General features: G+C 47.3%; 1 protein-coding gene across 1 annotated transcript in view; it reads left to right on the top strand.

The window, feature by feature from the left end:
* The window catches only part of GDPD2 (glycerophosphodiester phosphodiesterase domain containing 2), a 185125-nt gene that overhangs the window by 146340 nt on the left and 24562 nt on the right, over window positions 1-14223 (top strand). The window contains exons 10-12 of the mRNA XM_029607252.1: window positions 359-509; window positions 2275-2496; window positions 8670-8821. Coding sequence (XP_029463112.1) covers window positions 359-509; window positions 2275-2496; window positions 8670-8821 — 525 coding nt within the window. The remainder of the gene's footprint in view (window positions 1-358; window positions 510-2274; window positions 2497-8669; window positions 8822-14223) is intronic.

Genomic DNA, 14223 nt, shown 5'->3' with positions numbered 1-14223 from the left:
TTAGCAGGAGGGGCATTGAGAGAGACCTGGTCCACAGGCTTTGGTGAAGCTTTGCTGCCTCAAATCTCATCTTTTGCTGGGTATCTATGATCACCACTGCTGCCTGGCCCATCAGCTGACAGCACCTGAGGTACTCCTCATCTCACAGTGCCCCAGGCAATCGCTCATCTCATCCTGCTCAAAGGCTGGCCCTATGCATGCTGATGGTAAATTACATATCAGGACCAGCAGAGGAATGATATTTATTCATGAGTTGTTTGCTGGCCTGAAGCTCTAGGGCTATGAAGTGAATCCACACCAGATGGTGTCTTGTTGAATATGAAGCGTATTACCTGTAATCACATTCCTCTGCCTCCAGCTTGGATGGGGTTCCATTCCTTATGCATGACAAGACATTGGACCGGACCACTGATGTGGCCACAGTGTTTCCTGGTCGAGAGCGGGAGGAGAGCTGCTGGTTCACCTGGACAGAGCTCCAGCAGCTTGATGCTGGCAGCTGGTTTTTGCAGGTAAAAGACTATAACCCAGTACTGACCACTCTAAGCTCTGTGAAGCAGATGGGTTTTCTTCCCACTCGGTACTGGGAAAGGAGGCTGCTCTGAAAGGGGTGTTAGTGGAATGATGGATTCTAGTGAGTGTGGAGGAAGACAATGATGGCTTTCAGTGTGTATGTGTGGTGGAGTGATGAATTATGGTGTTGGGAAGTGATGGCTTCTGGTGTGTGTATGGGAAGTGTGGCAGTGGATTCTAATGTTGGGGGGTGATGGATTCTAGGGTGTGTGTTGGTTTTGAGGTTTAATAGATCCTGGTGTGTGTTGAGAGTGATGGATACTGATGGGGTGATAGATTCTAGTGTATTTGTGTTTGGTGAGGTAGATGGATTCTGGTGTGTGTAGTTGGAGGGCGATGTATTCTGGTGTGCGTTGGGGGTCTGACATATTCTGATGTTGAGGGGTGATGGATTCTAGGGATGTGAATCGTGTCCTCGATCGTCTTAACGATCGATTTCGGCTGGGAGGGGGAGGGAATCGTATTGTTGCCGTTTGGGGGGGTAAAATATCGTGAAAAATCGTTAAAAATCGTTAAAAATCGAAAAATCGAAAAACCGGCACATTAAAACCCCCTAAAACCCACCCCCGACCCTTTAAATTAAATCCCCCACCCTCCCGAACCCCCCCCCAAATAACTTAAATAACCTGCGGGTCCAGCGGCGGTCCGGAACGGGCTCCTGCTCCTGAATCTTGTCGTCTTCAGCCGGCGCCATTTTCCAAAATGGCGCCGAAAAATGGCGGCGGCCATAGACGAAAAAGATTGGACGGCAGGAGGTCCTTCCGGACCCCCGCTGGACTTTTGGCAAGTCTCGTGGGGGTCAGGAGGCCCCCCACAAGCTGGCCAAAAGTTCCTGGAGGTCCAGCGGGGGTCAGGGAGCGATTTCCCGCCGCGAATCGTTTTCGTACGGAAAATGGCGCCGGCCATACGCGTATGGCCGGCGCCATTTTCCATACGGAAAATGGCGCCGGCAGGAGATCGACTGCAGGAGGTCGTTCAGCGAGGCGCCGGAACCCTCGCTGAACGACCTCCTGCAGTCGATCTCCTGCCGGCGCCATTTTCCGTACGAAAACGATTCGCGGCGGGAAATCGCTCCCTGACCCCCGCTGGACCTCCAGGAACTTTTGGCCAGCTTGTGGGGGGCCTCCTGACCCCCACAAGACTTGCCAAAAGTCCAGCGGGGGTCCGGAAGGACCTCCTGCCGTCCAATCTTTTTCGTCTATGGCCGCCGCCATTTTTCGGCGCCATTTTGGAAAATGGCGCCGGCTGAAGACGACAAGATTCAGGAGCAGGAGCCCGTTCCGGACCGCTGCCGTTCCGGACCGCTGCTGGACCCGCAGGTTATTTAAGTTATTGGGTGGGGGATTTAATTTAAAGGGTCGGGGGTGGGTTTTAGGGGGTTTTAGTGTGCCGGCTCACGATTCTAACGATTTATAACGATAAATCGTTAGAATCTGTATTGTATTGTGTTCCATAACGGTTTAAGACGATATTAAAATTATCGGACGATAATTTTAATCGTCCTAAAACGATTCACATCCCTAATGGATTCTGGTGTGTGTATGTTGGAAGGTGACGGATTCTGGTATGTGTTGGGGGGCTGATGGATTCTGATGTGTGTATGTTGAGGGGTGATGGATTCTGCCCTTGGATAGGTTATGACTTCTGTTTCAAGTGGGGAGGGTTTGTACTAGTTCTCTGTTTTTTCTTTGCTCTCATTACCAGAAGCATCCATTCCCTGCAGCGAGGACCCTCTCAAGGGAAGATGAGGAAGAAGTGAAGAAGCAGAAGATTCCTGCCCTGCAGGAGCTACTGGAAATTGCTGGGACTCATAACATGTCTGTCATCTTTGACCTTCGTCCCCCACCAAACAATCATACCTACAATAAAAGCTTTGTCAATGTAACTGTGGAGACTATTCTCAAGACCAACATCAGCCAGGAACTGGTGAGTTGCGGTTATCGCTATGTCTGAAATAATTACAACTCCCCAGCAAGCTCTGTGGATTACAGCACAGCACAGTGACAAAACCCACTCATCTCCCATGACATAACCTCAACTCAACTCGTATAGTCCAAGGGGTGGAAACAATTACACAATAAAAAAACAATACTCCCTTTCAACTCAGACTCCCAGGCTTAACTATAATCCTACACATAGGTTTGTAATCTTAGGGTGTCACACAGCTCTATATTATTGTCACACAAATTTATAAATGATATGGAAAGGGATACGATGAATGAGGTGATCAAATTTGCAGATGATGCAAACTTATTCAGTAGTTAAATCACATGGAGATTGTGATAAATCACAGGAGGGACAAGTACAAGGTGATGCATATAGGGAAATATAACCCATGCTGTAGTTACATGATGTTAAATTCACGAATCCACATTAGGAGTTACCACCGAGGAAAAAGATCTAGGTGACATAGTAGATAATACATTGAAATTGTTGGTTCAGTGTGCTGCGACAGTCAAAGAAGCAAACAGAATGTTAAGAATTATTAGGAAGGAAATAGTGAGTTAAATGGAGAATGTCATAATGCCTCTGTATCGCTCCATGGTGAGACCGCACCTTGAAAACTGTGTGCAATTCTGGTTGCCGCATCTCAAAACAGATGTAGTATCACTGGAGAAGGTACAGAGAAGGGCAACCAAAATGATAACGGGGCTGGAACAGCTCTCTTATGAGGAAAGGCTAAAAAGGTTAGAGCTGTTCTCAAAAATGGCTCACTTCGTACCACTTTCTGAACTTCCCTCTGCCCCCAGACTGGCGCGTCCTTTCTTTCAACATATTTTTCGATCACAACTTGCTGGAATATGTATTCTCCAATCGTGGGGTGCAAATAAATTTTGACAGAACCTTTGCCGAAAATTCAAGGTTTCTTTGAACTTTTCAATTTACCACCCATAAACTAAGGAATAAACCAATCAAATTCTCAAGAGTTTCCTAAGAGCCTTTGTGAATGATTTGCAGGATGACTGGGCTTCTCTTCTACCGTGAGCAGAATTATGCCACAACAATCACACTGGGGAAGCCATGAGTTCTTCACGTTTTAAAATAGTCTATAGCAGACACCCATGGACTTCTCTCCGTGTACTCTAGCAGTCCTGTGCCCCACAGCTAAGGCTATGGCTCAAAGCCTTGACGATCATTGGCAAAGGACTCATCAATTCATTATTTTGGCTGCAGAAAAATACAGAGAAAGGCAAATAAGAAATACTGTCTAGCACCTCAGTTCAAGCTGGTGAATATAGTGTGGTTAAACATCTGCAATCTTCGCTTAAAGATGTCCTCCATGATGTTTGTGCCATGATTTATCGGGCCGTGTTCCCCATTGTCTGCCAGATAAGATCAGTCTGTTACCAACTCATACTAACTCCCACACTCAAAGTATGAGGTATAGGACATCCTGAACTAACATTATCAAGGGCAAGTTGTTACTTCATATCTTAGAAGGGATTTGATACCAAGGAGAACACGTGGGAACCAGCCAAGAATGTCCATGCCCCTCAATTAATCAGGAGGTCCCACAGCCTCTTTTCTCATAAGCCTAAGCCCAAAGGGCTTAGGGAAGGGACTTAGAAGGGGGGGTGCTGTCACATTTGACCAACTGCAAGGCCATTCCATAGCCAGCCTCACTCACCCCAGATGCCACCATGCTTCCTCCTTTTCCCAGACACTCCACAGATGTGCTGAATCTTAAAGGGCCCACGCTGGGAAATGCTCCGTTGAACCCTTCAATGACATCACATCCTGGCACCTCTTAAGCACCACTGAGACAGCAGCTCTTTCTTGCCGCAATACATTGCTTGTCCTGCCTTCAATGCAGCCTGCCTTGCCTCATTCCTCCTTTGTCTCATTCTAGCCTTGCCTCCTGCCTGCCTTCTTCCTCCTTGGACTGAATTCTTGTATTCTGACCTTTGCCTAGACCTGACACCACTTGATTTCCACCTGCCCTAACCACTGCTTGGATCTAACATCCCTTGATTTCTGCCTGTCCTGACCACTGCTTGTACCTGACACTGCTTAGACCGGACTCCACTTGATCTCCACATGCCCAGACCACTGTCTGGACTCTTATTTCTTCTTGCCTGCTGCCTTCCCTGAACATAACCTGTTTTATGACCCTGTCTGCTCGCAAAACCCAAGGGTTCAATCTGCAGGGGGCTGGTACAGGTGAAGTCCAGATTTGGTCACCATCTGAGCAACTCCACCTTCTGTCAGTGAGAACCCGGCTGCATCACCAGTTGGGCATAGCCAATCTCACCGCAGCACAGGGGCTCACACACCATGACAAAAAGGGCTCTCAATTTATAGGTTGACTGTGTGGAACTGTGACAAATACCTTACTGAAATCTAAGAACACTACATCTAGCACTCTTCCTTGATTCAACACTCTGGTCACCCAATCAAAGAAACTGATCAGATTCTTCTGACAAGATTTACCTCTGGTAAAACTATGCTGCCTCGGATCTTGCAGTCCATTGGATTCCAAAAATTACACTATCCTGTTTTAGCAGTGATTCCAATAATTTGCTCACCATAGAGGTCAAACTAATTGGCCTCCTCCTTACTTCCACCTTATGAATAAAAACCACACCCACCTGTCTCCAATCTCTGGGAACTACTCCAGAGACTTAAGAAGCATTGAAAAGGTCAGCCAGCATTGTTTCCAGGACATCTCTAAGTTGCCTTAATAGCTTCGGATATATGCCATCCGTCCCCATCACTTTGATATAGTAACATAGCATAGTAACTTAGTAATGATGGCAGAAAAGGACCAAATGGTCCATTCAATCTGCCCAACAAGTTCCTATGGTAACATCTCTCATGCCACGTTAAGTCACCCCTAGGTTTCTCTTAAGGGTAGTCTGTGCAGTTACCCCCAATCCTTATGACAAGGATAGTAACATTTACAATCGGAAGCCAAGCAACTGTCAAACCCATAAAAAAAAAAAAAATCACTGTTAGCAACATTTTTACAGGGTGAGGAGCCTTCCTGAAAATTTCCAGCAATGCTGACTTACTTTGCTTTTGGGATGTGGCTGTGGAAGCAGTCTTGTGCTTTTTCCCTTATGTCTGCATAGCAGTACCCCCAGACCGTAAAATCTGGGGCTGGGCTGGTTGAATCCAATTCCCCTTTCTTTCGGCCACCCCCCCCCCCCCCCCCCCCCCCCCCCCCCCCCCCCCCCGCTGTCAAAGTGGAGCGTGTTATCCAGGCATTATTGGTTGAGGGTAGTAATCCCTGTGCTTCTGCTAAGGGCAGTAACTGTCGCACCGAGTGGGTTACCCCCACACATTCTTTTCTTCATTTCCGTCCTCTAGCCTTTAGGGACCCACGGTGTTTATCCCATTCCCCTGTGAATTCTTTGACTGTTTTCGTCTTCATTACCACTGGAAAGGCATTCCAGGCATCCACCACCCTCTATGTGAAGAAATACCTAATTTTAGATTTGCTATTTGCTCATGAACACAATCTTCTGAAACTGATTGTCTACCTCTCTTCCATTTATAGTTGTGGCAGTTTTCTGTGGTGCTATTCCAATCCCTTCCTTTGTGAATCCTGAACAGTCTTGTTTGTTAAGTGATTCAGCTTCTGCTTGTCAGCTCCTACATATTTCATAACGTGCCCTCTGAGTTTTACAATATTTTGTCACTAACATCTGCCCCTTTGCCACTACAAGGCCAGTTTAATTGCTTTTCCTAGTCTGAGTGCAACTTTAGCCCACGTTTTGCACAATTTTGTGTGTGTAAATTTACTCATCGTTTAATAAGGATTTTAGAATACCAAAAAATGTGTGCATAAACATGAGTAAAAATTAGCACATCTCCATGCAAATCCCATGTTAAAGAAGGCATTAGCTCTTACTCCTGATGCAAGGAGCTGTGTTAAAGCCCTGAAGGCTTAACTTATGTTTTTTTTATAATACTGGAAATTTTACTCCTGCATCAGAGGTGGAATGAAGTTAAATCTCAGTGTCAGTCTAGAATGCTGTTCCTCAATGTGATCCTGGACCTTGAAGTTTCTGGGTCTAGGGTTCAATCTCTGATCCAGGAGTTAAATGTACAACCCTAAAAAAATGGACTAAGCATTGGGGTACATAAGTGCTTGCTGTCACTCATGCTTCTCTCCATTTTACATAAGACCTGGCAGAACAGCTGGCAGCAGGACTGTTGGCTTGGTAGGAGCTGCATGACAGCAGCGTGACGGAAGGATGATGGGTCTCCTGCAGGAAACTGGAGAAACATGAGGCAACGGCGATACTTGTATATAAAATGAGTGCTGTATGATGGTGACAACTGTGTGACTAAAGGTGCCTACCCAAAAGGGCTTACCTAACGATAAACAGTTGCATACAATGCAGTTCTGCTGCAAAATGTGCCTTCCCCAGAGAGCTTGCATCAATTCTGAGCGCCAGTTGCTAAGTACCTACCCAGAATGAAGCATTTTTCTCACTTTATGTCTGTCTAGTGTGCCTTTTCAGTTTCATGCACACAGCTCATGTGTTTGTGACCATTTTATGTTAGTAAACTTACTGGAATGCTGCATTAGTGTACTGCATCAGGAATGAATTGTTTTTTCAGCTCTCTCAGGCTGCTGCAATACCAACTTGCTAAAAACGTGCACAGCCACGAGTTAGGAAAATAGACACTCATAAATTGAGCGTCCTTTTTCCTAACCTGACCACCGGCAAGACTTTTTTTTAATGTTTTTTCACATTGCTGCTTTCTGTGGTTCCTCAGACTTAATTTTGCCATGATATTAAGTTGGAGAAACCATAGAAAAGCAGTATTTTCTGCTTTACTGTAAACTTTTGGGGCTCCTCAAGACTTAACACCAGCTCTGGGACTGATGTTCTTTTTACTCTCAAACATTTGCATGTCAGAAGCACATTTATTTTTTACATAAGGGGATACTAGCTAATAGCCTCATCAAAATGGTATTTACATGTGATGAGCACTATTAGCTATGCACTGGTTTACATGTGCATTTTGGATGCATTGATCCTTTTATTGCATGAGGGGTTATGGACACGCATCCAACCGTGGGTTAACCTGTGCGCTAGCCTGAGCGCACAGTAAGGCATCGGCCTGTCTGTGTGCTATGTCTCTATGAGAGTCAGCCTCTTCCAGTACTGCCTCTAGATCTGAAACTTTGCTACCCAATGTGTATTGCAATGGACTACAAAAAAATCCAATAAACAAACTACAGGCTCTCCATAATGCCAGTGCCAGAGCAATCCTGGGAACATGCTTCCCACCTCATAGTCACTCTACAATGGCTCCACATTTCACTGCGTATCAAGATCCTGTTACTTGAATTGAAGCAGTGAAAAACACTGCCCCCCCCTCCCCCATCTCTGACCAAAAAGATGAAAGGATATTCCCCAACAAGAAACCTGTGCTAAAGTTGAGAAAAGCAGCTAACCACACACCCCTGAAAACAGTCTGACAGAAAAAAATCTAGATCCAGAACCTTCAGAGGTGCCACACCAGTAGAAGATACTTACCCTCTACCTGGTGCCAACTAGAAATGGACTGATGCCCTCCATAACTTACCCCCTCCCCCCCCCCCCAATGCTGCAAACTGTGATACTCAAAAACTACGCAGAGAGACTTGGAAAAACTGACCTATGATATCACTGTAAGCAAATTTGCTAGTAATGTCATGCATTCACCTTGTATAATACCTTTTACATATTATACCCTAACTCTTCACCTAATCTACCTCACTATAATGTAACCTCTAACCTTCCACACTGTAACCCACCTTGAAACCTTGTAAACCTAGTGTACCACACTATAATCCACAGCGGCAGCTGACCAGCTGCAGGAGGTGAAATAGATTAAAAAAAACACAAAACAAAGCATTCTAGATAGTGACCTCTTTTTCCACGTCTCTTACCTTCCCTGAGTGTTTTGTCCACTGATTGCTGAGGATCCTAGTTTAAAGCTCTTCTTGAGACATTGTGACAGCACACACCTGTCAGGGGTGTTACACAGCTGTGTTTGTGGAGTGTCACATAAGTGTGTATTCTGAGAGTATCATACACATATGTATATCTAACAGGAGTATATTCTCCGGGTGTCAAGCAGTTGTGTTTTCTCTGCAGATTCTTTGGTTACCTGATGACTTCAGAGAAGAAGTCATACGCCAGGCTCCAGGATTTCAGCAGATTTATGGCCGTAAGCGAAGCATCAGCGACACTGAGCCTCTGAAGAAGGTGAATTTGTCCTTCAAAAACCTGAGTACAGAAGAAATTCGGTAAGATCATAAGCAGCAGGGAGTGGAGGGAATGGGGGCATGGCAAAGGCATTCAGACCCCTCAGTGGCAGGGCTGCAACCTGAGAGATCCCCGCCGCACCTGTGTACCTGTGCTTTCAATTATTCTAGGAGAGGTAAATGCAGTGGGGCCAGACCCAACCTGGGGGGGGGGGGGGGGGTTTGGCCCCAAGCCAGAGGTGACGTGGTTGAAATGGCTCAGACTGGATTGGAAACTGGTTGAGTGATGGGTAACAGAGGCTAATGAGAAGTGGAATCCACTCTGAGGCGAGAAAGGTGATCAGTGGAGTGCCTCGGGGATGGATCCTGGGGCTGATCCTGCTCAATATCGCGGAGGGATTAGAAGGAAAAGGTTGCCTCTTTCCGGGTGGTACTAGCTCTGCAATAGGCTGGGGACCCCTAAGGGCACTGACAGAATGAGAAGTGATCTAAGAAAACTAGAGGAGTGGTCAAATGTTTGGCAGTAAACATATATCGCAACACAGTACATGTTGGTAGAAAAAGATCAGCTTGGCACATCCAGTTTGCCCAACGGAGATTCTTCCACTTTGAGTAAATGAGCATTCAGATTCCTAAGCTCAACCCAACATCAGCCTCCCCTGCTACCCATCTTGTTTCTAATCTGACATCTCAACTCCTTTCCTACCACTGTGCTCCATGTTTGAGTCAAGCACACCCAAAATGTGTCAGAAGTGCTGGTCAGCCATTTCAGGTCTTTTCGGGACCGGTGCTAGCATTTTTGCTGCCTTGTGTGAAAACTTGCTGTGCTTTTTCCCCATTCTGTTTTTTCTTAACACAAAAGTTTTGTTGTTTTCCTCAATAACCAACACACAATGCATCTGACGAAGTGGACTATCCTCGAAAGCTCATGCTTTAATAAATTGATTAGTCTATAAGGCGCCATCCGACTCCTGTCATTTCAGCACACAATAGAAACTGTCAGTCTTATGCTCTGTCCCAATCCCCCTTCCACTGCCAAAAGAAAGTCCTGCTTCCTCTGGCAATCAAAACAATGAAAATTAACACACTCCCCCAAACCTATTTTACCCCATCCACAGGTCCAAAATTTCTAAATTGTGAAGGAATGATCCCCAGGTGCTCCTTCCCCCATCTACCGGTGCATAAAACTGATGCTGGCTGGGCCCTGTAGCCAGCACCAGTTTATTGTATAGAAAAACATGCACTGCTGTGGTGCCAATGAGAAAACCTTGCAAAAAATGACACTTTGAACCCATATAGTACTAAGCCTATTGTGATGTATCATAGGTGTGGGTTGGGCCCTTGGACAGCCAACAATATAGAAAAAAATCCCATACCAAACAGTACTAACTGCAAGCACTCAAACAGGAACAACCGTATCTGTGAAAAGGCAAATATTACACCAGGCCCTAACACCTCCTATTAAGAAAGCAGAACAAACTAATGTGCTAAATTCCTACACAGGAACTATACATACTAGCAAAATACCTCATCTCAGTTACACATGCAGAGCACAGGCAAAACCTGACCAAACAGAGAATAAAGAGACCATAAAATATAAACAGAAATGTGTAAACAGAAACTGAACTGGAAACTCCAACATTACGAAGCAATGGGAAAACAGAAATCACCAATCCTCATAAATCAAACAATAAAATCAAGAAATATAAATCAATCATAATAAGCCATACTAATAAAAAAATACTGCCAAAAAGATGACAAATAGAATGACATCCAATAATTAAGAACTCATGTATAAACTTTTAAAAATTTCTAAACAGCAATTAAATATTTCAGAATAGCAAACACATCAAACACCTAATAATTAAAACAAGAAGGGAAAAATACCTCACTTCCCATACCTGAAACTGGATTTTCAATCACCCTGAGCTTGTCGTGGATTAGTGGGGGTGGCAAAAAATGTTCACCCCCCCTCCCGAGGCAGGCTCCCATTCACACAAAAACACACCCATCCCCCCCAGGCAGACATTCACATCCACCTATCTAAGAAAGGCTCCCATTCAGATCCAACCACCCTCTCACCTCAGGCAGACTCCCATTCACTCATCCATCCCAGGCAGTCTCCCATTCACAACCACTCATTCCAGGCAGGTTCCCATTCTCATACATATACACCCATCCCCTCAGGCAGGCTTCAGTCTCACACACATACAAACCCATCCTCCACCCAGGCAGGATTCATTCACAAACATACACACCCATCTCCCCCCCTGCAGGCAAGCTTCATTCTCGTACATATACACACCCATTCCCCCCTCCAAGCAGGCTTCATTCAAACCCATACACACTCATCTCCCCCTCCAGGCAGACTTGAGAAGCACAGAGGATCCTTGGCTGTGGGGGAGTGAGGGATAAGCACAGAGGAACCTTAGCTGAGTGGAAGTGAGGGGTAAAGCCTGGGATAAGCACAGAGGATCCTTAGCTGTGGGGGAGTGAGGGGGTAAAGCATGGGATAAGCACAGAGGATCCTTAGCTGTGGGGGGAGTGAGGGGTAATCCCTGGGATAAGAACAGAGGATCCTTAACTGGGGGGTGGGGGAGTGAGGGGTAAAGCCTGAGATAAGCACAGAGGATCCTTAGCTGTGGGGGAGTGAGGGGTAAAGCCTGGGATAAGCACAGAGGATCCTTAACTAGGGGGTGGGGGAGTGAGGGGTAAAGCCTGAGATAAGCACAGAGGATCCTTAGCTGTGGGGGAGTGAGGGGTAAAGCCTGGGATAAGTACAGAGGATCCTTAGCTGTGGGGGAGTGAGGGGTAAAGTCTGGGATAAGTACAGAGGATCCTTAGCTGTGGGGGAGTGAGGGGTAAAGCCTGGGATAAGCACAGAGAATCCTTAGCTGTGGGGGAGTGAGGGGTAAAGCCTGGGATAAGCACAGAGGATCCTTAGCTGTGAGGGGTAAAGCCTGGGATAAGCACAGAGAATCCTTAGCTGTGGGGGAGTGAGGGGTAAAGTCTGGGATAAGTACAGAGGATCCTTAGCTGTGGGGGAGTGAGGGGGTAAAGCCTGGGATAAGCACAGAGGATCCTTAGCTGTGGGGGAGTGAGGGGGTAAAGCCTGGGATAAGCACAGAGGATCCTTAGCTGTGGGGGAGTGAGGGGTAAAGCCTGGGATAAGCACAGAGGATCCTTAGCTGTGGGGGAATGAGGGGGTAAAGCCTGGGATAAGCACAGAGGATCCTTAGCTGTGGGGGAGTGAGGGGTAAAGCCTGGGATAAGCACAGAGGATCCTTAGCTGTGGGGGAATGAGGGGGTAAAGCCTGGGATAAGCACAGAGGATCCTTAGCTGTGGGGGAGTGAGGGGGTAAAGCCTGGGATAAGCACAGAGGATCCTTAGCTGTGGGGGAGTGAGGGGGTAAAGCCTGGGATAAGCACAGAGGATCCTTAGCTGTGGGGGAGTGAGGGGTAAAGCCTGGGATAAGCACAGAAGATCCTTAGCTGTGGGGGAGTGAGGGGGTAAAGCTTGAGATAAGCACAGAGGATCCTTAGCTGTGGGGGAGTGAGGGGTAAAGCCTGGGATAAGCACAGAGGATCCTTAGCTGTGGGGGAGTGAGGGGTAAAGCCTGGGATAAGCACAGAGTATCCTTAGCTGTGAGGGGTAAAGCCTGGGATAAGCACAGAGAATCCTTAGCTGTGGGGGAGTGAGGGGTAAAGTCTGGGATAAGTACAGAGGATCCTTAGCTGTGGGGGAGTGAGGGGGTAAAGCCTGGGATAAGCACAGAGGATCCTTAGCTGTGGGGGAGTGAGGGGGTAAAGCCTGGGATAAGCACAGAGGATCCTTAGCTGTGGGGGAGTGAGGGGGTAAAGCCTGGGATAAGCACAGAGGATCCTTAGCTGTGGGGGAGTGAGGGGTAAAGCCTGGGATAAGCACAGAAGATCCTTAGCTGTGGGGGAGTGAGGGGGTAAAGCTTGAGATAAGCACAGAGGATCCTTAGCTGTGGGGGAGTGAGGGGGTAAAGCCTGGGATAAGCACAGAGGATCCTTAGCTGTGGGGGAGTGAGGGGTAAAGCCTGGGATAAGCACAGAAGATCCTTAGCTGTGGGGGAGTGAGGGGGTAAAGCTTGAGATAAGCACAGAGTATTCTTAGCTGTGGGGGAGTGAGGGTAAAGCCTGGGATAAGCAGAGAGAAACTCTAGTTTTTGGGATAGCAGGGGGTAAAGCTAGACACAGGGTAGAATCTGTAGTATTCAGGCAGGAAGAAAGTGACAGGATGGACTTGGAGGTCTTTACCTGCCCTCAGGTTGTTTCTCTGTGATCTTTGCCTTGGGCAGTAGGAAGGACAATGACCTCCACAATGAGCTGAGTGATGGCTGCTTCCTCGCTCTCTCTTTATCCTGGTGGGAGTGTGATGGGTTCTGAAACATAGGATTGCGTGGGTGTGAGGGTAGGGCTGAAGATGGAAAGATCATAACCTAATGCAAGGGCCTTATTCTAAGTCAGGAGTTGGGACTGAAAGGCTATTGATGTGACAATTGTTCTCTTTGGATGTTTTATATCATTCTCGCACCCTCTAATAGGGATGTGAATCGTTTTTTGACGATTTAAAATATCGTCCGATATATTTTAAATCGTCAAAAAATCGTTAGGGCCACGATACAATACCAATTCCCCCGATTTATCTTTAAAAAATCGTAAATCGGGGGAAGGGGGAGGGCAGGAAAACCGGCACACTAAAACCCCCTAAAACCCACCCCGACCCTTTAAATTAAATCCCCCACCCTCCCGAACCCCCCCCCCCCCCAATGCTTTAAATTACCTGGGGATCCGGCGGTGGTCCAGAATGGTGGCGGTCCGGAACGGCCCCCTCAATAGAATCGTGTTGTCTTCAGCCGGCGCCATTTTTCAAAATGGCCGCCGCAAAATGGCGGCGGCCATAGACAAAAACGATTCGACGGAGGAGGTCGTTCCGGACCCCCGCTGGACTTTTGGCAAGTCTTGTGGGGGTCAGGAGGCCCCCCCAAGCTGGCCAAAAGTTTCCTGGGAGTCCAGCGGGTTCCGGGAGCGATTTCTTGCCGCGAATCGTTTTCGTACGGAAAATGGCGCCGGCAGGAGATCGACTGCAGGAGGTCGTTCAGCGGGGGTTCCGGACCGCCGCTGAACGACCTCCTGCACTCGATCTCCTGCCGGCGCCATTTTCCATACGAAAACGATTTGCGGCAAGAAATCGCTCCCGGAACCCCGCTGGACTCCCAGGAAACTTTTGGCCAGCTTGGGGGGGCCTCCTGACCCCCACAAGACTTGCCAAAAGTCCAGCGGGGGTCCGGAACGACCTCCTCCGTCGAATCGTTTTTGTCTATGGCTGCCGCCATTTTGCGGCGGCCATTTTGAAAAATGGCGCCGGCTGAAGACAACACGATTCTATTGAGGGGACCGTTCCGGACCGCCGCCGT

Source organism: Rhinatrema bivittatum, chromosome 6 (genome assembly GCF_901001135.1).
Source record: "Rhinatrema bivittatum chromosome 6, aRhiBiv1.1, whole genome shotgun sequence".
Lineage (NCBI taxonomy): Eukaryota > Metazoa > Chordata > Amphibia > Gymnophiona > Rhinatrematidae > Rhinatrema > Rhinatrema bivittatum.
This window is presented reverse-complemented; position numbering and strand designations above follow the sequence as displayed.